Source organism: Eleutherodactylus coqui, chromosome 7, assembly GCF_035609145.1.
Source record: "Eleutherodactylus coqui strain aEleCoq1 chromosome 7, aEleCoq1.hap1, whole genome shotgun sequence".
In the NCBI taxonomy this organism is placed as follows: domain Eukaryota; kingdom Metazoa; phylum Chordata; class Amphibia; order Anura; family Eleutherodactylidae; genus Eleutherodactylus; species Eleutherodactylus coqui.
This window is the reverse complement of record NC_089843.1, coordinates 84,251,505-84,272,425: the sequence shown is the minus strand read 5'-3', so window position 1 is coordinate 84,272,425 and position 20,921 is coordinate 84,251,505. Positions and strand designations below refer to the sequence as shown.

Here is a 20,921-nt window from a genome sequence, read left to right as displayed (position 1 = left end):
TTCTGAATAGAGCACAACTAGAAGGTTGTCCTGGGTCCTGGTGCTGCTCTCAGCCGTTATCGGTCAGGAGAGCTGTTTCGGGCCATACATTTCTGCAGCAGCATCTGTTTTATTTCTCCAATAGGGGTTTTCCTAACCAGGCAACCACTGTAACAGCATTACTTATGGGAAATGCCAGGTTGGAAAACAGTAGAAAATGTGTTTCTTCGAAAAGACAATAGACTTAAAGGGGTTGCACCAGAATCGCAAGTTATCCCCTACCCTACAGATAGGGGATAACTTGCTGATCAGTCGATATCTTACTGCTGAGACCCCCACCAATCTCTAGAGATTAGAATGGATGGAACACTGGTTAAGCCTGTGCGGTTGACACTCTATTCATTCCAATGGGGTGACAGAAATAGTGCTTGTAGCTTGGCTATCTCCAGCAGTTGCATTGAAAATGAATGGAGTGGCCAGTGTGCTTGTTTGATCAATGTTTTATTCATCTCGTCCTCACTGCAGGGAGTGCAGTAAGCCCCCAGTGAAGAGGATGAGGCAGATGAGACTCCCGTTCTAGGAATTGGTGGGATAACTTGCAATTCTAGTAGAACCCTTCTATGGTCTTCTTGCCCCAGGGCATGAATGTACACCCTGGCTGGGAAGCAGTTCCCCCTCCAGGGCATAGACTTACGGCTTATGGATGGCTTCTGAGCCCATGCTATCCGCAGCAGGATCTAGCTGTGACTGACATCTGGCCTCCCATTGCAACAGCGGGAATCGGTGAGAACACTGATCCCCGCTGTTGACTCTTTACAATCAATGTTGCTTGCAGCATGTAAAGGGTTCACACAAAACTGCTGAGTTACCACCTAGCTGCCCTTTATACTTGGCTCATCATCCAATCAACAGGTAGCTCACTCCATGTTGGTCGACATCAACAAACCAACATGAAAAGTACAATTGTGGTCATATGTCGCCTTACAATGCCTGGTGCTTGATGGTGTATAGAAGGGTTATAATAGACCTTATCATTGTAGCAGTCATTACACCATCTATGCAGTTCTTGTGGAAGGTGGGACCACTCAAGGTCAGAAGATTGGTTGAAGTCTAATGTTTTACGATTTAATATTTCCCAAATGTGTGACTGACTGGCTCTTACGATCCACAGTATGTGGTAGACTTTTTCTCAAGTCTCTCTTCTCATCTATCACAGTCTGACATTGGATCACTTCTTGACAAGCTTCATGGCCTTGAGAAGGCTGAAATGAAGAGGATGCTATTATATAGGCAAGAAGAGGAGTTTGCAAAGTCCTACAGACAACTAAATATCACTCACAGATCTGATCTCCATAGAATGTTCTTTGACCAAGTATCAAATCTAGTGAAAACTAAACCTGAAATGCAGAGAACGCTGATTGAACAGTATTTGAAGATCCAGGTAAAAGGATGGGAATTCTCAATATGGCAGTTAAAGAGAACATGTTTTCTTCCACCTCAATAAAACTATACAGGATCGAGTCAAAAAGACAGACCCAGCACTATATCTCAATACTGGTGTCCTATATTGAAATAGCAATAGCGTACTGGAACAGGAAGGCATGGATGAGCTACATGATGGTACGGTGAACCGGCCCCTGGGGGCCCCGGAACATGGATTTCAATTGTGTGTTGTGGCTCCTGTAAGAGATAGACAGTAAAAACCCAATTGCAGAGTTAAAGATTAGAATGTGAGAAGCAGAAATCCACTTTCCGCGTCTCTCTACGCCCTGTAGGACTACTACTATCACTGAGGTAAGGAAAGCGTACTCAAAGTGGCCTCTTTCTGCTATGATACATGCGTGGAGCCAATTGACAGTGCAGTCCAGAGCTGATACTATCATTGCGGGATCGTATTAGTAAATGGCGAAGTGCCAATACAGTGTAGATCCAAGAACATGACCCTCTTTGGATCTGTGTTTTTTCCAGGGACTCTCAACGTGAACTGGTACCAGAATCTTCTACAGACGACAGTGAATGATTTCCGGGATGATCGGCCCCTATCACAGCAGGAGGCCACTTTGAGTACAATTTTCTCACTTCAGTCATAGCAGCGATCCAACAAGACTAAGAGAGACGCGGAAAGGAGATTTCTGCTTCTCACATGCTACTCTTCAACATTGCAATTGGGTTTTATTCTCTATCTCTTACAGGGGCTACAACACAAGACTGAAATCTATGTTCTGGGGCCCCCAGGGACCCATTCACCATACCATCGTATAGTGCATCCATGCCTTCTTCACGTACACTATTGTTGTTTCGATGTAGAACATGAAGTATTGAGATGTACCGCTGGGTCCGTCTTTTTGACTACACCCTCTATAGTCTGTATTGTGTTAGCCCATGGCTTTGCACTTATAAAGCAGTTATCGAGACCCTTCTTTATAGCGATGCTCCTGATGGCAGCACCACATGTGTCCTTCTATCACAGTTTACAGAATAAAGCTACATTTGAAGTATAGAAGTACTGAATGGAGACAACTGCATAAGCTATAATCAAGCCTGCGCTTTAATTATCAGAAGCCTTTCCCCACAGATATGAGCCTCCGTTGGCTAATTAAAAAGTATAAGACTAAAGGTTTGAGGTAAATTCTGTTCACCGAGGAGCTCCTTCTGCTTCATGGTTCAACCTATAACTGAATTTAAAGTTAGCCCCATTCAGATGTACTAAATAACAGTAAATGTATACTATAATTTCCAAACATACTTTCTAACGATTCATAAATGCCTTGACTCATGAATGAAATAACCACTGATTTCCAAACCACTAGTTTATCTGATAGTCATGGCATAGAGTCTGAATAAAATACACATGGATTACATTTCAAGTGTCATGGGACCATACAAGGTTAATAAGCACAGTGATGTCACAGTACAAAGATAATAAACACAATGATGTCATAACGAATAGATTACAAACCTAGTAATGTCTCAGTACAGGGGTAATAAACACAGTGATCTCAGATTACCTATATAATAAATGCAGTGACGTCATAATACAGGGATAATAAACAGTGATGTCACATTATACGGATAAGCACAGTGATGTTGTGTTTATTATCCTTGTATTATGACATCACTGTTTATTTTATCCCTATCCTGTGACATCACTATGTTTATTACCCCTGTACTATGACATCACTGTGTGCTTTATATTTGTATGATTATGTTACAGTGACTCTTAAATCAAACCTCCAGTGCTAGAACCAAATCCTGTCCCGGGACTGGAATGTGTATGTTTGTGGGGAGATGTTCATATTAATTGCTGTTGTTAATTGTCTCTTCGATCTGTTAGTTCCAAGCCTGGTTTTTATCCATCCAAGATTGCCATCGCAATTTTCTAACCATTTCATACACACTGTACATTGCTCTCTGGTGGGTTACATGAGCAGCACTGGCCATTCAGGGAGCAGGTATAGTACATAGGTAGTCTAACACTACCAATGCATTGTGGGGATTAGGTAGTCTGAACATTGGGTTGACCATCGTGAACAACCGGAATCAAAACCCAGAGCTGGTGGATCAGAGGGACATCAGTGCAGAAGACTGATAGCATGTAATACAAATGCCCCCTCCAATCCTGGACTGAAGGATCGCTTTAACCCTTTCCAATTCAATTGCCACCCGCACACTCTCCTGCTCTAATTTATTTGAATGGGAAAGTGCGTTGTAGATGGAATTCCTCAACAGACACATACCTATCTTCGAGGTATGTTCAAAAAGTAGCTAACCTTTATTTTTTGTGTAAACAAATGAAGCTAAGGCAGTGTGGTTTGGTGCACGTATTTAGGGGGCCCTAATGCGCATGCATGGATTTTTTTCTTCCTGCAGAAGCTGTCATTTGCCAGCAGACAGCTCATGAGTGAGAAAGTGTAAGTGAACGCCGTCTGATTTTCTTTTTTGACAAAATAACAGAAAATCTTGAACAACAGTACTGCACTGATTTTTCTGTAAAATTTGGCAATTCCCAAGTGGAAAACAATCCACAAGATTCAAAAGGCCTTCGGTGATGAAGCAATGGGCACCACACAGATAATGGAGTGGTACAACTGCTTCAAAGATGGGCGCACATCAATGAAGGGTCAGGCTCCCTACTTTCTCCATGACTCCGTGTGACTTCTGGGTTTTCCCCAGGCTGAAAATGCCCCTGAAAGTAACCAGATTTCAGTCCAGAGAAGACAGCATGCAGAATGCCATGGACCAGCTAGGCGCTATCTCAAAAGAGGCATTTCAGCACTGCTTCCGACAGTGGCAGAAGCATTGGGAGAAGTGTGCGGCTGCCCAAGGGCATGACTTTGAAGGAGATTAGTGTAAGATTTTTGTATCGGAATACAAATATTTTTTATGAATAAAGGTTGGATACTTTTTGAACACATCTGTCTGTCTATCTATCTGTCTGTCTATCTCTCAGTGCCATCCTGCATACAATATGTATACCATATGTTTCTAACACTATGCAGAATAGAGCTCCAATGTTGGAGCTCTCTTCTGCATATGTATATTATTGGCTACATTGGAGCTTTGTCGGACCTCGCTCAACATGGGAGCTATGTAGGGAAATCTCAATGTCGGACAAGGTCCAACACTGGATTGGAAAGGGTTAATGCAGTGATAACACACAAGTGTAATGACCGTACTCATAAAGCTAAAGTGATCTAACTTAACAGTACAATGACTATAAACACTTCGTATCTGGCACAGTGCAGATGTGGCTCCCTTGAGGCTCCTGCTCCTTACCATTTCTATGAACTGACCTCCAAGCTCACAGTGGTTGTAACTCTTTATTTCTACATGTTAACATTTCTAATAATTTGAATCTGAATAGACTGAAGGAGAAGTTTGTTGGAATTTGCAGAATAACTCTGTGTGTGTGTTTTCAGGAAGAGACGGAGGATCTTCTGGATTTCTTGCACGCTACCAAGAAGTATCACATGAATAAAAGGCTTGCAGTACGTAAGAACTTGTTATACAGCCTCCAGCTAGGTGACAGCCGCTCTCGATGCCTAATGAATTCTGCAGCTACACAAATTACACACCTTATTAATAGGACTGAAAGGTAAAGAAAACTGTGCTCTATTGTATCGGGAGGGATACATGAAGGTGTAAATCACGATGACTAGAGGGGGTGGTAGGGGAATTCAGTACATCTATGGTGCTGTAGAACTGCTGTATAGGAAACTGAAGACAAAGCACTATACTACTGTATACACAGCGTGTTATATGATCTGTGCTAAACATAGTGCAAGGATTGAAGTCAAGGGCTTAGGTTTTAGGGGTGCAGAGGTTGCAGTCACACCTGAACCCCAATGGTCCTTTTGACACAATGGAAGCGCCCCCCCCCCCCCCGTGTTAAAAATATTGTCTCTAATTAATCAGTCACTTTTCAGGTTACATTGTGGTAGTGGTAGCTGCATCCCCATGTGAGTGATAATTGGGGCTGTTTGAGCGTTTAAGGGAAGTCCATCAGAACATTAGGGTGCTTTCACACGTAACGTAACACAATATTTTGCAAGACACTGCAGAATATTCCACAGTCAAAATCGGCACCAAAATCTGCAAAGAACCTACAAATAGATGCAGACACACCAATCTAAAAATATCAAACCTTTATAAAATATACCTAAACATACATATATCTAAAATGAGTGCTGCCGCAATATAGAACACCATCTTACTCATTAATATGGAGTAACATGTCAAAAAACACACAGCCAGTATATAATACTAAGAAATGTCTCAGATAAAGTGCAGTAATGCAAACAAATACATACACTGAAATCAATACAGACCCATGTGTAGAGAAATCAATACTGACCCATGTGTAGAGAAATCAATACAGACCCATGTGTAGAGAAATCAATACAGACCCATGTGTGGAGAGTGGCCTGAGGGGATCACGTCTGACCCAACGCACGTTTCAGTATTACCTTTGTCAGGGTGTGGCACCATTAATGCTATTTAAACACATAACAGCCAATCCAACTACAAAGTGTCCATGTGCAAATAATTTTTTAATTGATAAACTCACCTGCTCCTCTTTACATGGTGACATGCCAGGAAGCATATACATGGGCGTCACAATCGTCACATCCTGCATGACACTGGAAGTAAGCAGTCGAATCACAGCTAGTGCACACACGTCATACCTAGATATCCGATTGCACTGAGGGACACCAGAGTATGTGCACAGAGCATAAAATGACACATATATGGGCACAGAAGTTTGTATTGAATGTATGTGCATGCAGTCGGTAACCTAACATAAAAAGAGACTGGCATATAAAACATGTGATATGAAGAAAAAAAATCCATCATATAGAATATATAATAGTACACATGTATAATACATGTCAAAGTGGGACAGTCATAGAATAATGAGGAAAAACATGTGAATATTAAATCAAGCATAATAAATGAATTATGAATTATGAATACATCATAATAAAAAGTGAAGACATGTAAAATGATGCAAGATAAAATAAAAAAAGCACAAAAATAAAAGTGCTGCAGAAAGTCAGTCTTATTAATTGTAGTACACCACATGGACATCCTTCATCCTTCCCTATAAGTCAATATCTGACCTAACTCTAACAATTGGTAGCGTTATAGGTCCCTTGTCCAATTTCCATTTGCATACCAAATTTCCCAGAGGAGCATTGCATTTTCTGCAATCTCTTTATGCCTACTTGACATTCTACACAAGGAGCAACAATACCACCTCTGAATCACTTTTTTATGCACTATTTTTATTTTTTTAAGGGATTGTCCCATTTTCAACATCACAGTGAAAAGTTATGTATGTCGAAAACTTTCCCCCCTTATTTATTAGCCAATGCAAAAAGCTGCACAAAAGACTGCCTCCTATTCTAAAGGATTTGGAACAGCAATGTATTACTGCAATGTACGATAAGCTAGAAGAGGCCTGCACTCTGAGTGGTTTCTAAGATGTGTCTGAGGAGCTGTGTCACAGTGGCAATGAGTGCAGCACGTTCTTTGTAATCTTGTGCTCCGTTGAAGTTATACAACAGGATCTGGACAACTAATCAGATTAAGTGATCATGATGCCAGTGCCTGGATTAAAAGCTTTTGGTAGCGAAATAAGACTAACACACGTTTGTGAGTAAACTACAGGCACACCATTTACTTTCAGGCATGTGGTTGTTGCAATAATATTAAACAGCAGAAATTGCATATACAACTTGCATATACACAGTTTAACACTTTATACATGGATAAACAAGCTCTGTGGAGGCAGCATCTGAGCTAAGGAGGAGCTATAGAGAGAACTGACAAAGTTTGAAAAACCTTTTCTTCCGACTAACAGTAAATTGGCCACCATGAAACACTGTGTTCAAGTTTTCTTCAGTACTCATAAAATTCCTATGAAGATTCTCTGCTGCTTTTCTGAATCTTCTGTCTGTGTTGCTGTCCAGTAGAAAGTAGAGCTGGAAGGTTTTGAAGAACAAACCATGTCTCTCAGCATTGGGATGATTTATTAACTGTTGCACACAGGATTGCTTGAAAGTTTACATAATGGGTCTCTAATTACAGCAGGACAGAGGAGAGAGCAGCATGGCTGCAGCTATTCTCCCCCTCCCCCTTGCTTCTCGCTATCTATCTGTCTCCATTACGACTGAACTCCCCATTGACTCACTCTATATTTTCTCCCTGACTTCCATCTCCCAAGACTGTTATAATTTCTAAATGTGCAACACAAAATGAGCCTAAAACCTCCTTTTTCCTCTTGTCTGCTTCAGCTCCAGCTATATGATTTATGGCCGTGAACTGCCTAATCACTATTAACCCCTTCCCGCTATAGAATGTACAGTTACATGCTGTGGGGTCGGGGTATGTATGAAGGGAGATTGCGGGGTGATCTCCCTTCATACAGTGCAGGCGCCGGCTGTTTATTACAGCCAACACCCGGCTGCGCAGCTCCTTTGTGGAGCAACAGAGGTAGCAAACATTAACTTGACACTTAACGCATGTTAACGTCATGTTAGTGATTGCTCCAAAGAAGCACTGTCAGCTTATCATTGCTCACGCAACACAGTTGCTTAGTTCTGTTGCTGTACTTATATGATGAGCTTGGTTCTATGGCTGTATTTATTTAATGAGTTTGGTTCTGGTACTATATTTATGTTATAGGTTTGGTTCCGGTACAGTATTTATTCACTGAGCCAATCTAGTGAGTGTACTGCTATCTTGTTGCAGATTACAAGCAGAATGCCTATGGATGCAGTATCATAGAATCATAGAACATAAATCCACTAGTACATTCTTGGCGTACGTTCCCTTTTTGTCAGACGTTACCTTCTGCCCTCTCGTGTGACAGGTCTCTTATGTCTATTACATTTCTGTACATTGCACATCAGTTATTCTTGTTTCTTGATGTGTTTTTCAGGGCCGGACACATAAACGACTCTCAGGTACAGATGTTATTGGAGAAGGCCCAGACAGAAGTTCTTAAAGTAAAGCAGAAGTTAGAAAACTCTTTGAAACAAGAAATGCGAAAAGTGTACCAGAAATTGAACAACAAGCGAAACCGTCAGATTGCACAGAAAGTAATAACTAAATTAATTGTACATGGATATTCACTATAAGTTCTAGTACTCTAAGCAGTCATAGCCTGGTCTGTATTTATTTTGTGCTTCAGAGGTTGAGCTGGTGGTAGATCTTTCTAATAATGTTTGTGGGGATGTAACAGGTGCAGAATATGTTGCCGGTGATGGAGAGGCTTTATACCAGTTCAGTTGAACAGATGAACAAACAATACTTTACTGAATGTACGATAAAGAATAATATGGCAATAAGTTACAACAGTATTATTTGGATACAATGCAAACAGTTTACTAATATTCAATTAGTGCTATAACTTGGTCTGTACCCTATGAATTGGGTACCCTTAATATAATGCACACAAGATAGAATTATCACAGTCAATAACTGGTTTACCCTGGCCAGGGGTAAATAGTTTCACAGATGCTGCGTGAAAATAGTCTCCTTTGAAGTAACTCAGTCTTGCAGAAACTTCGGTTGACCAAATGACTAAATCAGCTAACCAAAATATGCAGTCACTGTCCCCTAAACAAATTATTAGCACAGTACCTTTGCTGAGACTGTACGGTGACGAGGTGAAAACAGTTCATTTTGCCGGTGAAGAGCCTGGGTGATAGTACATACGATTACACACCACCAAAACTTGAATATCCAGATACTAGCTGTTTAGTCTATGTGCTCTTGCTGAGGGTCTCTCTCCATAAAAAAATCAATGTTTGCAGTTAGTAATTGCAGCTGACATTTCCTTAGATGATCTGCAGATCTTCCTTTGGCATTCGTCTTGCAATAGTTGTTGAGCACCATCTCAAGAATCTGAGTTACGCTCTCTCTCTGGTGTAGTGAAAATCCAGCTCTCCAGGAGTGTTGGGGCAGCTCACATCTCACAAGGCTCTCTGCAAAAAACTGTTCCAGTCTGGTTGCAGAACCTCACAAGGTCATCTGCAGGACACCTCTGCTGCTGCTCTCACTAACAGAATCTCTCTTCTCTGCACTCTCTGAAACTGCTCAGTTGCACCAGAGCCTGCCCTTTATCTCTAGTCCATGAGCCAATCCACAGACAGCTCGGCGCCTGTTAGTTCCAAGCAGTAAAATTAAAGTACAAATCACAGTCATATGACCTCTCTCCGAATAAAGTACAGCAGTAACATTCATGCATATAAATAATACATGTCACTTGAACCCCTTACAGGGACATTTAGACAATCCAAGCAATACTCACCTACTTAAGTGCCCCCCCTGTCCATAGTAGGAGCCCTAATCCCAGTAACTCTGGTCCAAAAGAAGCTGCAGTGATCATGTAGTGTTCATGGCAGTATTATTGCTGAAGCTGCAGATGGGTAATGCCACTTTTACAAGGGCCAAGAAACTCCCTAGTTGATTACGTCATCACTAGCGCATCCGTGCTCGGGCAGCATGTTTAGACCGCGCAATTCTCACTGAGGATCGTGCAGTTTTCTTGTCCTAACCATCCAGGGTTTCACATTCCCATATGAAACCCTTAAGGAGAAGTTCATTCTTCAGTTTCGCTCGTTTGTACGATTATCTGAACGGTAATCGTTCAGTCTAAATGCAGCATTACTGTTTTGGTTCGCTCTTGATATCATCTGATATCGTTATTTACACTTTGAATTACTTTACAATGGATTTTGCTATGTTAAGATAAGAGAACAATAGCTTTTTAATGGGTTAAAATAAGATAACTTTCGGCGCCACACTATCACAATCAAGGTAAAATGCGTCTTACTTGTAGTGATTGAACCCATAATATAACAGTTTTGGAGCATTTTTCTCTTAAAATTCTGTGTTGTACCCTTTTTCTGTTATTGCTCTTATGAATACATTGACAGCTGGGCGTATATTCTTACACAATCTCATGTTCATTTGGAGCTTACAGTGTCAGTCTTTGTAGGGACACACCCCTTTGACAAAGGGAATGGCAACACCCAGTTGTCCATTTAGTCATATATTTCCAGTAAGAGTGATAAAGTAATGAGAAAAGATACTTCAGAGTTGTTAGATCACTGGGAATGTAAGTACAGTATTTCCTGAAACAGAAATGGCACAGAGACATGTTCTCTCTGGAGTGCCCACTGCCCGCACAGAATGTACTAAATTGGTCCATGGGGATCATAGACTTGCTCACGGTCAGGTACATTATTTGGTGTAAATTTAATACTGCATTGTTCTGTCTGCTATATTTCTTGATCTACCAAAAATATGTAATCCTTATAAAGTCTTAGTGATGAAATTATGTCTCCACAGTGGGAGGGAGGAGTGGCAAAGTGCGCAACTCCTGAAGTCCTAGGAGCAAGCTAAAACCATACAGTATAATTTAGTGGTGCATAGTGGCATTATGTGTGACCTACCTCCTGTTGGTATTATTTGGACTCTTTGAAGGGGCTTGGACAAGATTAGAGATGAGCGAATCTACTCGGTTCGGGTGTTTTTGCACTCGAGCACCGCTTTTTCCGAGTAACTCACTACTCGGACGAAAAGATTCGGGGAGCGCCGGGGGTGAGCGGGGGGTTGCAGAGGGAAGTGGGGGGGGGGAGAGAGAGAGCTCCCCCCTGTTCCCCATTGCTACCCTCCGCTCCACGACGCCACCCCCCCCCCCCTCCGCCCCCCGGCGCCCCCCAAATCTTTTCATCCGAGTAGTGAGTTACTCGGAAAAAGCGGTGCTCGAGTTCAAAAACAGCCGAACAGAGTAGGTTCGCTCATTTCTAGACAAAATAGAAAGTTATCCCCTATTTACAAGATAGCCGATGATAACTTTCTGACTGGTGAGGTCTCACTGCTGGAGCCCCCACTTATCACTGAGAACAGGGGTCCCAACGTTCCCTGTATGAATGGAGTGTTGGTGTGCATGCATGCTACTGCTCCATTCATTTCAGTAGAAGTGCCAGAGATTGCTACACACTCCAAATTGGCAATCTTAATTGCTTCTGTTCATACAGTGACCTTTAGGACCCCTGTTCTCAGAATCATTGGGGGTCTTAGTTATCTTCTATATCCATCTATCTGACTGCTATATATTTATAGGACAGCTCTTTTAAAGAGAATCTGATGGTTCTCCTGACATGTCCGTTTAATAAAATGCTTTTATTCCCCATGAAATAACAATTCTGGGACATCTTTTCTTAGACGTCTGTGTTGTATCGTTCTTCTCTTATTCTTGCTAGAAAAGTCGTATGTTACCATTCCTCTTGTGATAGGCTGTGTCTCTACGCCGTCTGGCACTATCAGCTTGGAGTGGACAGTGTGGAATATGTAAGCCTTTTAAACTATCAGTTTTTTCATACATTTCCAGGAGGAATTACGGAGGAACAGTTCCCCTGTAATTTCTAAGGTTCTATGGTGTTCCAGAATTTTTTTTCCTGTGGAATGCAAGTATATACTAAAAAAGACATGTCTCGAGACAGCTGTCAGCTCCTCTTTAAAGGAACACTATTTGGATACGGCATATTATTTGGATGCTATATGGTGCTATACGGTGGACCCTACACATGGCACTATATAATGGTATGGCTTCATTATGTTGACTGAAATTATGAGAAAACGTGTCTAAAAATGGAAATCTGTCAATGCCGTGACTTCCAGGTTAGGGTGATGGTTCTGAAGTTATGTCAGCACGTGGGTCCTGGACCATGTGATGTGTCGGGCAGTGCATACACATTATCGTTTTACTCTACACATGAGGGCGTAACATCTCCCTCTGGTGCCAATGCTATTAGGCTTGCTGGGTTGTCTTTCAGCCGAGTCAAGCTATCAAGTAAACAATTTAAACTGGCCCCTTGGTACAAGGGTTGCCGATTATGCATCCAGTGCTGGTTTGTTCAGTGATTTAGTGTTCAGTGGTCTACTGTTCATTAGTCCAGTTAAATTTAGTTTCGTACTTTGTTCCCAAAGGTTTACATGGTTTAGTGCTCGGTGTTGCTAATTAATGCAACTCTGACAGGTTTTTGGTTTCTTTCCCACGATAGGGTTGCCCTTTTCAGGATGGTTCTCCATTTGAGGAGCCAGGCAAGTTTGGGCGGTTCTGGTAACCTAGGTTGCCATTTTCACAGCGCCTCCTTACCCATCTCTAAAATCCTCTTAGCACAGAAGACTTCATATGTTTTGCCCACAGATTTACCTCCGTGCTTGGATCTGGAACTTTTTACCATCATTCTAACTCATTGTACCAGATGGGACAACATCTACCGTAGGTGGTTGTACTTTACTTGTTGCCCTTTTTGTATAAAACTGGCCCTGCTGCTGCTACGTGTGGCAGCGTCAGTTCTGTATACCCCCTCCGTGGCCCTAAAAAAACTAACAGTTCCCCCTCCATGGGCACAAAAACTCTTAGTTCCACCCTCTGTGGCCCCATAAATGAATAATGCCTATTCTGTTGCCCTTAAATCAAGTGTATCTTCTTTGTCCATCAGAGTTTTAGTGACCGTACTTTGCTTGCTGCCCTCTTTGTATCATACCGGCCCTGCTGCTGTCATCTTCGGCAGTTCTATAACTCACTGTTCAATTCTCCGTTTTTATATTCTCATGGGCTCTGAAGACAAATTGCAGTTTTGTAATTTGCATGCAACGTTTTGCTACGGTTAGCCGCTCTGGGGAATCCATTCTGAGGAGGAATAACACTCATTTGCATTTTAACAGTTTGGTGCTATTAATGAATAACTATAGGCGCACAGTGACTCATTTATGGTGGATGGCTCAGGGAACGTCCCCCCCCCCCCTTCTCCCCCTTTATAAATTTCACTTATTAAAATAGTTTTACATTTCCCTCTTAATCTTTCTCTTTGGAACGGGAATGTGGCGTATATCTGCGGTGTATATCTGCGGTGTATATCTGCAGTTCTAAGCCCCAATAGCATCTGATTAATTGTTTTGTAATGTTTATAGCATCCATTGTACAGACGCTGCTGAGCAAATCTCTTACTGGGTGACAGAAGATTGTTTTTGTGGTCTGGCTCGTAATTGTAAAGGATCCTGTAATTGCCTTTTTCTGTCTGTTTTTCAGATTCTATTAGTAAGGCAAAAGGTGACTTGAGGATAAATATAATGAAAGAAGGCGAATACTGTAGACAGCGATGGCATGATAAATACAGTGGAGTAGATGTGAATTATTAGGGTAGCTTCCAGCAAGCCTTATCTGAAGAGACTATTCCCACTGTTATTGTGCTGCACTAGTAATATGTCTAGCATAGTATATAATCAAAGCCTTGGTGTACTTTGATGTATTTTGCTTGCGTATAGGGAATACCAGGTAACATTGAAAAAGACAGTTCTAGATGCTGTTCCTCTGTTATTCCTCCTGGAAATAAATTGACACCTGAGTAGTACCTTTCATATTGTGAATTGGGATTTGTCCCTACACAGTCAGCACTGATTGGACAGTGCTTGTAGGGACACACCCCTTTTCCAGGACGAATAATGAAGGAACAACACAAGAAAAGATGTTCTAGAATTGTTATTTCATAGGTAATTCAAATATTGACTAAAAAAGGCATGTTCCATTGCTGTACTATTGATATGTGTAGCGCAGTATATAATCAAAGCCTTGGGGTATTTTTTTGTGTGTGTAGGGGGAACGTGGCTAAAAACATTGAAAAATACACTTGTAGATGACTCTTTATTTCTCCTGGAAGTTATTTAATAAATTGACTCCTGAGTTGTACTATTCATCTTATCAATAGGGATTTATCCTTACACAGTCAGCGCTGATTGGACCGTGCTTGTAGGGACACACCCCTTTTTGCAGGATGAATAATAGAGGAACAAAACAAAGTTCTAAGAAAAGATGTTCAAAACTTATTTCATGGCAAATTCAGTTATTTACTAAAACAGACAAGTCTTTAATACTAAATAAGGCATAAGTACCACAAAGACAGACTGTATCAACCAAAAATAGCCAATCGGGTGAATAGACAGTCTTTTTGTGTGTGTCTGCTTCTCTCAAGGGAACAATTAGAGAAGCCCAGCGAAATAGAGAAGCCCAGCGAAATAGCATACCTCCGGTACTGCACTGCCAGTAGCCCTGGGCACGGCCTTCCAAGAATCTTCAATTTTCCTTTTTGTTGCATTTTATTGTACTGCCTTTATTGTTCCTTTTATCTATTGTTTTTGGTCTGATCGTCTGGGGCATATTTGCTTTTTTTTTTCCTCTGTAGCTAAGGGAACAGAAGAAGGAGCTGAGTGGAGTGCAGGAGATCTGTAAGTACTCCAAGGAAATGCAGTCTTATTTGGAACGTTGGAAAAGGCTGTTTGCTAATCATTGCCGGGAGCTTGAAGAGCTCTATGAGAAGCTCGATAATGACGCCACAGACGAATTAAAGGAGATTAAATACAGCCTGACCGAGAAGGCAGTTGATGATCTCCGACACGTCCAGAGTGCTGTAATTATACAAGAAATGTTAAAGCTCAATGTACCCAGACTTCCTCTCCAACAAGTGCTAGACGAGCACAAGAGAGAGATGGCACTCCAAGCCCAGCAACTAGAGAAAGAGGAAAGCGACAAATCGGCCGAGTCAAGAGCATCTCTCGAGAGTACCATGCGGAAACTCGATGAGGAATTCAAAGTTAATCTTAAGGAGCAAAAGAATCTCAGAAACTGGGAACAGCTGTTATTCACGTAGGTTTACCCTAAGTTCCAGCTCTGCAAGTTCATAACGTTGCTTTCACTTCCATTTTTGCATGGGAAATATGTCCATTTTTAAAGAGCAGGTCAAGCTAAGGAGACACGTTGGGGAGTAAATTAGAAAATTACATAAATATCAGTTCCTTGATATGATTTTTGTAGTAAACGTTAGCGTCGTATAGACTTTTATATGGCCTGCACTTACACCACAGATCCATCGGTAGTCATCAAGTAGTGATGGGGAGCTGCTTTCTTGCATGCCAGGAATCTATAACACTCCTATCAGTAAAGGAAGCCTTCCAAGAGCATACAGAGAATTCATGAGGCCCCATAGCAAAACTCAGAATTGTATATCTATAACATTACTTTTATAATACAGTGGGATCAGATACAGCAGATCCCTTCTATTACAGCTCTAAATAATATAGTCCCCAAGTAATACCAGTTCCAGGCAGCGCTAGTGGTTACTGTACAATAACCTTCAGTGATCACGTAAGACTTACTCTTTGATTGGTGTCATTCATGTTTGTGTTTCTTCTGTATCTGGGCCCAGACCACCATGATGATGTCTCCCAGCTATGACTCATGTCTGCTAGCTCTCTCTAGTCTGCTGGTTCTGCCACTCCTCTTAGTGCTTCTCTAGTGGGACCAGTGAAGAGGCACAATTACGATAGTCAATAATAACCCTTCTGGGGTCCCACTAAGTAATAATACCCTTTTGTGGCCCTAAAAAAAACTAATAGCTCTTCTCCCCCTCCAAGTGCACAAAAGCTATTAGTTCCACCCCCTGTGGCTCCATACATTAATAATTCCCCCTTTGTGACCCACAAATTAGTGTGTCCTCTGTGTCCCTCAAAGTTTTAGTGCCCCTTTCCTCTTTCATCCAGTAGCAGCAGAAGAACACTCTTTCTAGCTTACTCTACTGCTGGATGCATTCTGTGCAACACCTTCCCCCATCTCTTAATCTTCATATGAGAGAGGAGTCACACATGATGAGTCACCAAGTAGAACAGGGGGAGGGGGGAGAGGCAACTAAAAAATGTCCAGTAAACTGGTGAACAAATGTAAATTTATATATATAAATGTTTTTTGGTAGAAGTTAATATAAAGAAAAGAAGAAAAACTGCAACCTGCTCACTATGGTTTTTCCATCAAGATGGTCTGGTTTTCATGCACGTTGCTTTGTATTTACAGGAAGGTTCTCCTGTTGCATCTCTGTGTGTCTGAGGAAGATTTGCAGAAGACAAAACTTGAGTTCCACTCTGGCTTTTCTCAGATGGATATAACTTTAGCCCTCCCAAAAATTCAGGGCAGAGTACTCCTCCAGAAATACCTGAGTGACTGGAGGAACGTAGAGCTGCAGAAAGTGGACCAAACTCTTCAAGATAGTGAGAAAAAAGTGAGTAGCTTGTGGCGTTCACGCATTCTCTGTCATTTTCTTATTTTTTTTATTGGTTGCTTCGAATAGGTCTACCAGATTTTGTGAGGGATTGTTTGCACCACCGCAGCATAGTTTTGTATGTTCCCTTTGGAAGATGCAAGTTAATTGACGTGGGTCAACGCCCTCCATACCTTTATCTTTCCCTGAAGTTCCGTTGTTTCTTGACAGAGCTGTACTATCAGTCATCTTGGAGTATATTAGACTCCCACTGTATAAAGTTTGGTAGATGGTCTTTTTAGAAGACATCAGCATGGTTAAGAACAAAACATCATGGCTACTTATGTTACCTGCTTCCAGTGCAAATAGTACATCCTGTGCTTGGTACCTGCATAGAAGGCAGTGATTGTCTGCTTTCATTAATGTACCAGGAGTTTCCATAAAATTTGCCCCATATTTAGAACCCCATATTTAGTTTAAAGCCACATTGTCTGTTATCCACTGGTTTAGTACACTGGTCCCTGGTAGCCATTGGTTTAGTGCCCCAGTCTCAGTTTTCCAGTAGTTTAATGTACCAGTCTCTGTTATCCAATGGTTTAGTGCCCCATTCTCTAGTATCCAGTGGTTTAGTGCCACAATCTATGGTATCCAATGGTCTAGTGCCATAGTCTATGGTATCCATAAGTCCAAAATGTCTAGTATTCATTGGTTTAGTGCCCTAGTCTCTGGCAACCAATGGTTTAGAGCCCCGATCTCTAGTATCTAGTGGTTTAGTGCCTCAGTCTATGGTATCCAATGGTCTAGTGCCATAGTCTATGGTATCCATAAGTCCAAAATGTCTAGTATTCATTGGTTTAGTACCCTAGTCTCTGGAATCCAATGGTTTAGTGCCCCGATCTCTAGTATCTAGTGGTTTAGTGCCTCAGTCTATGGTATCCAGGGGTTTTAAGGCCAAATATGATGGAAAGAAATGGTTGACATCTCTTAATTTTTCAATTTTATTAGAATGAAGTGTCATCATTTTTTGGCAGCTGACTCCCTCATTGTGGTTGATGGTTTATGTAACTATTTCTTGAAATGGAATGCAAATGTTTTATGATCCAGCCCTGGAGAAAAGTGTCTTTATTACCCAAATCAGTTTCTTGTGTGTCAGTTTGTTGAACGCTGGTTGACTACAATGAAGGATTGTCTGCCTCTTGACTGCCACTTCTATCAACCACTTTAAATGGTACATAGTTATCCACGTTGCCCGAAGTACTGAGTACATTGTTTGCAATGTGTGTCTATAGAGAAAGCATAAGGTAATACATAGGGCATTATTTTGTAAGCTCTTGTCATGCCTCACATGCCTTCTATGGTTACACATGCAATATTCTATTCTTAATCAGAAGCAAAATATTTAAATTTAATTAACATTTCCCATGAGGTTTTCTGTTGTAATTGGATTTTCTTCCTTCTAAACAAATTACAGTTGCTATCCTGGTAGCAGATATGTAGCCTGTGGACCTGTTATTCCTGACTTTAGTCTTTCTGCCCTTCATCCAGGTCCCACGGGCCAAAGATTGTACATTTTTTATTGAAAGATTTAAGAGCCATGAAGAATGGGATTATAGTACACAGCAATGCCTGACAGCATCCATAGTGTAATCTGCAATCCCCGCTTCGTAGACCGCTGACATGTCATCTGCATTTAATTTACTAATGACACATCCGATCTGTTTCTGTAAGAATGTTGGATTGTGAACACCTAAATCAATGGCACCTGGTTGCATATTGTTCACGAATCAAGATTCATTGACATCGCTGCTGCTTTCATGTCAGGTTTCATTATCCATTCATTACACTTTACTATCTGCCGGAGTATTGACTGCAATCACAAGGGCTTTTGTATTGCTACTATACGTTAATTAGACGAGCAATTGATAGAAATTGAACTGTGGTGAGGAGGATTTTTATGGTGTAGTGATTGAGCATGCACACTGCTGCTTCATACAAACCTATTCTGGAAACAGTCACACACATCGGGTTTTAGGTTTGTATGAAGTGTCGGTACACATCGTCAATCACTGCTCCAACTCACACTAGATGTGCAGGTAAGAAGCAACTAGGGGCATGGGATCCCTATTCTAGTGATCGGTAGAGTCCTAGTGGTGGAGCACCCAAGGATCCTACATTAACTCTTTCAAGACCAAAAATATGTTTTCTTTCTTTCCTTTCTGCTTTCAAAGAATCATAACAACAGTTCTGGACACCGGTGCTCAGGAAAGATGTTACAGTGCTTGAGGGGGTTCAAAGAAGGGCAACTAAATTAATAAACGGAATGGGAGGACTGGAATACCCAGAGAGGCTATCCAAATTGGGATTATTCACCCTAGAAAAAAGACGGCTACGAGGGAACCAAATAACTATGTATAAATACATGAGGGGACAATACAAGGATCTCTCCCAGGATCTGTTTATTCCCAGGACTGCGACGGTAACAAGAGGGCATCCGCTACGTCTAGAAGAATGCAGGTTTCATCACCAATATAGAAAGGGGTTCTTTACTGTAAGAGCAGTGAGACTGTGGAACTATTTGCCTGAGGAAGTGGTGATGGCAAAATCCATAGAGGAGTTTAATGCGGGACTCGAGGACTAGATGTCTTTCTAGAGCGCAACAATATTACAGGATATAGGCATTAAATAACCAGAAGAGTTGATGACCCGGGTGTCTTCCGATTGCTGGTCTTTGAGTGAGGTAGGAACTTCTCAAATGTTTATACAGAGATTATTCTGACTTCCATTTTTCCCCCCAAAAAGGGGTAAATTGGCTTCTGCCTCATTGTGGGAGGGAAGGGAGTTGCCTTCTTCTGGGGATGTGAAAACAGGCTGAACTGTATAGACATTTGTCTTTTTTCAGCCTAACATACTATGTTACTATAACTTTTTTATTTTTTCTGTAAATTAAGCCATATGAGGGCTTGTATTTTGCGGGACAAGTTGTATTTTTTTCATGGGACCACTTAATGTACTCTATAATATATTCAGGAACTTAAATTAAAAAAAAAAACGAAGTGGGGTGAAATGAGAAAAAAAAACACAATTTCACCATTTTTGGGGAAGCTTATTTTTGTGGTGTACATGGTGCACTAAAAATGACATTAACTTTATTCTATGGGTAAATATGATTACGGTATTTATATAGTTTTTCATAGCACTACTTTAAAAAAATAAAATGTCCTTTATAAAAAGATTCTTCTGTCGCCATCCTCTGACCCTCATAACTTTCTTATTTTTCCTTTAATGAGGTTGCGTGTTCCTTTGCAGGGTAAGCTGCAGTTGTTATTGGTATCATTTTGGTGTGCATTTGACTTTTTGATTGCTTTTTATGACTTTTTTTGGCAACGGAGGTGACAAAAAGCGCAATTCTGACATTGTGTATTTTTTTCTGGTAACATTCACTAATCAAAGATCAACCTCTTACGGACACTGTGATACCAAACATGTTTTGTTTTTTGTTTTGATTTTTCTGTGTTAAAAATGAGGAAAGGTTTTTTTATAGCCTTTTTAAATATTTTTTATTTTTGGTAACAATAATTTAAACTTTTTACTTTTTTTAATCACCATAGGGCAGTGTTCCCCAACTCCAGTTCTCAGGGACCGCCAACAGGTCATGTTTTCAGGATTTCCTTAGTGTTACACAGGTGATGCAATTATTGTCTGTGCCTCAGACATTGCCACAGGTGTTCTTACCATAGGATACACTGAAAACATGGCCTGTTGGGGGTCCCTGAGGACTGGAGTTGGGGACCCCTGCCATAGGGGACTTGAGCTACTGATCATTTGATCACTTGTACGATTTATTGTATTACTTTGGTATTTCAGTATATTATATTGGCGCATGTATTCTATTAAGCCATGCCGCAGGCATGGCTTAATAGCAAAAATACATGCCAGCCCAGTGAACTAATAGCCACGATCGGAGTTATCTGCGATTGCAACTGCTGTGGCTAGGTGTTAGCTGTCAAAGACAGTCATCACCCACGCCTTAAAGAGCAGTCTCATTATAAGCCCACGCACATTTGACATTTATTCATATCCGATTGCATGAAAGAGGTAATTATTGTTTACAGGTGATCTAGGTGCTTGGTGGGGAAACCTCCTCTTTACCCAACAGAGGCCAAAAAAGTGTCCTTTTGGCATATCAGGCCAGTATATGTAGGTATATCTTTTTATACTGCATGCATACTGTGTTATTCCATACAGAGGCATCCCATCCAATAAAAAAAGTATGATGCACAACATTCGTTTTTTTTATTTTTCAATGGTAGTCTACGGGTAATAGATGCTACTAAA

The 20,921-nt window shown here is 41.1% G+C and overlaps 1 protein-coding gene across 1 annotated transcript in view; it reads left to right on the top strand.

Moving 5' to 3' along the window:
• EVC2 (EvC ciliary complex subunit 2) overlaps positions 1-20,921 on the top strand; it is a 127,608-nt gene that overhangs the window by 53,174 nt on the left and 53,513 nt on the right. The window contains exons 11-15 of the mRNA XM_066573293.1: positions 1,196-1,420; positions 4,899-5,074; positions 8,423-8,582; positions 14,742-15,202; positions 16,403-16,607. Of these exons, the coding sequence (XP_066429390.1) occupies positions 1,196-1,420; positions 4,899-5,074; positions 8,423-8,582; positions 14,742-15,202; positions 16,403-16,607 (1,227 nt within the window). The remainder of the gene's footprint in view (positions 1-1,195; positions 1,421-4,898; positions 5,075-8,422; positions 8,583-14,741; positions 15,203-16,402; positions 16,608-20,921) is intronic.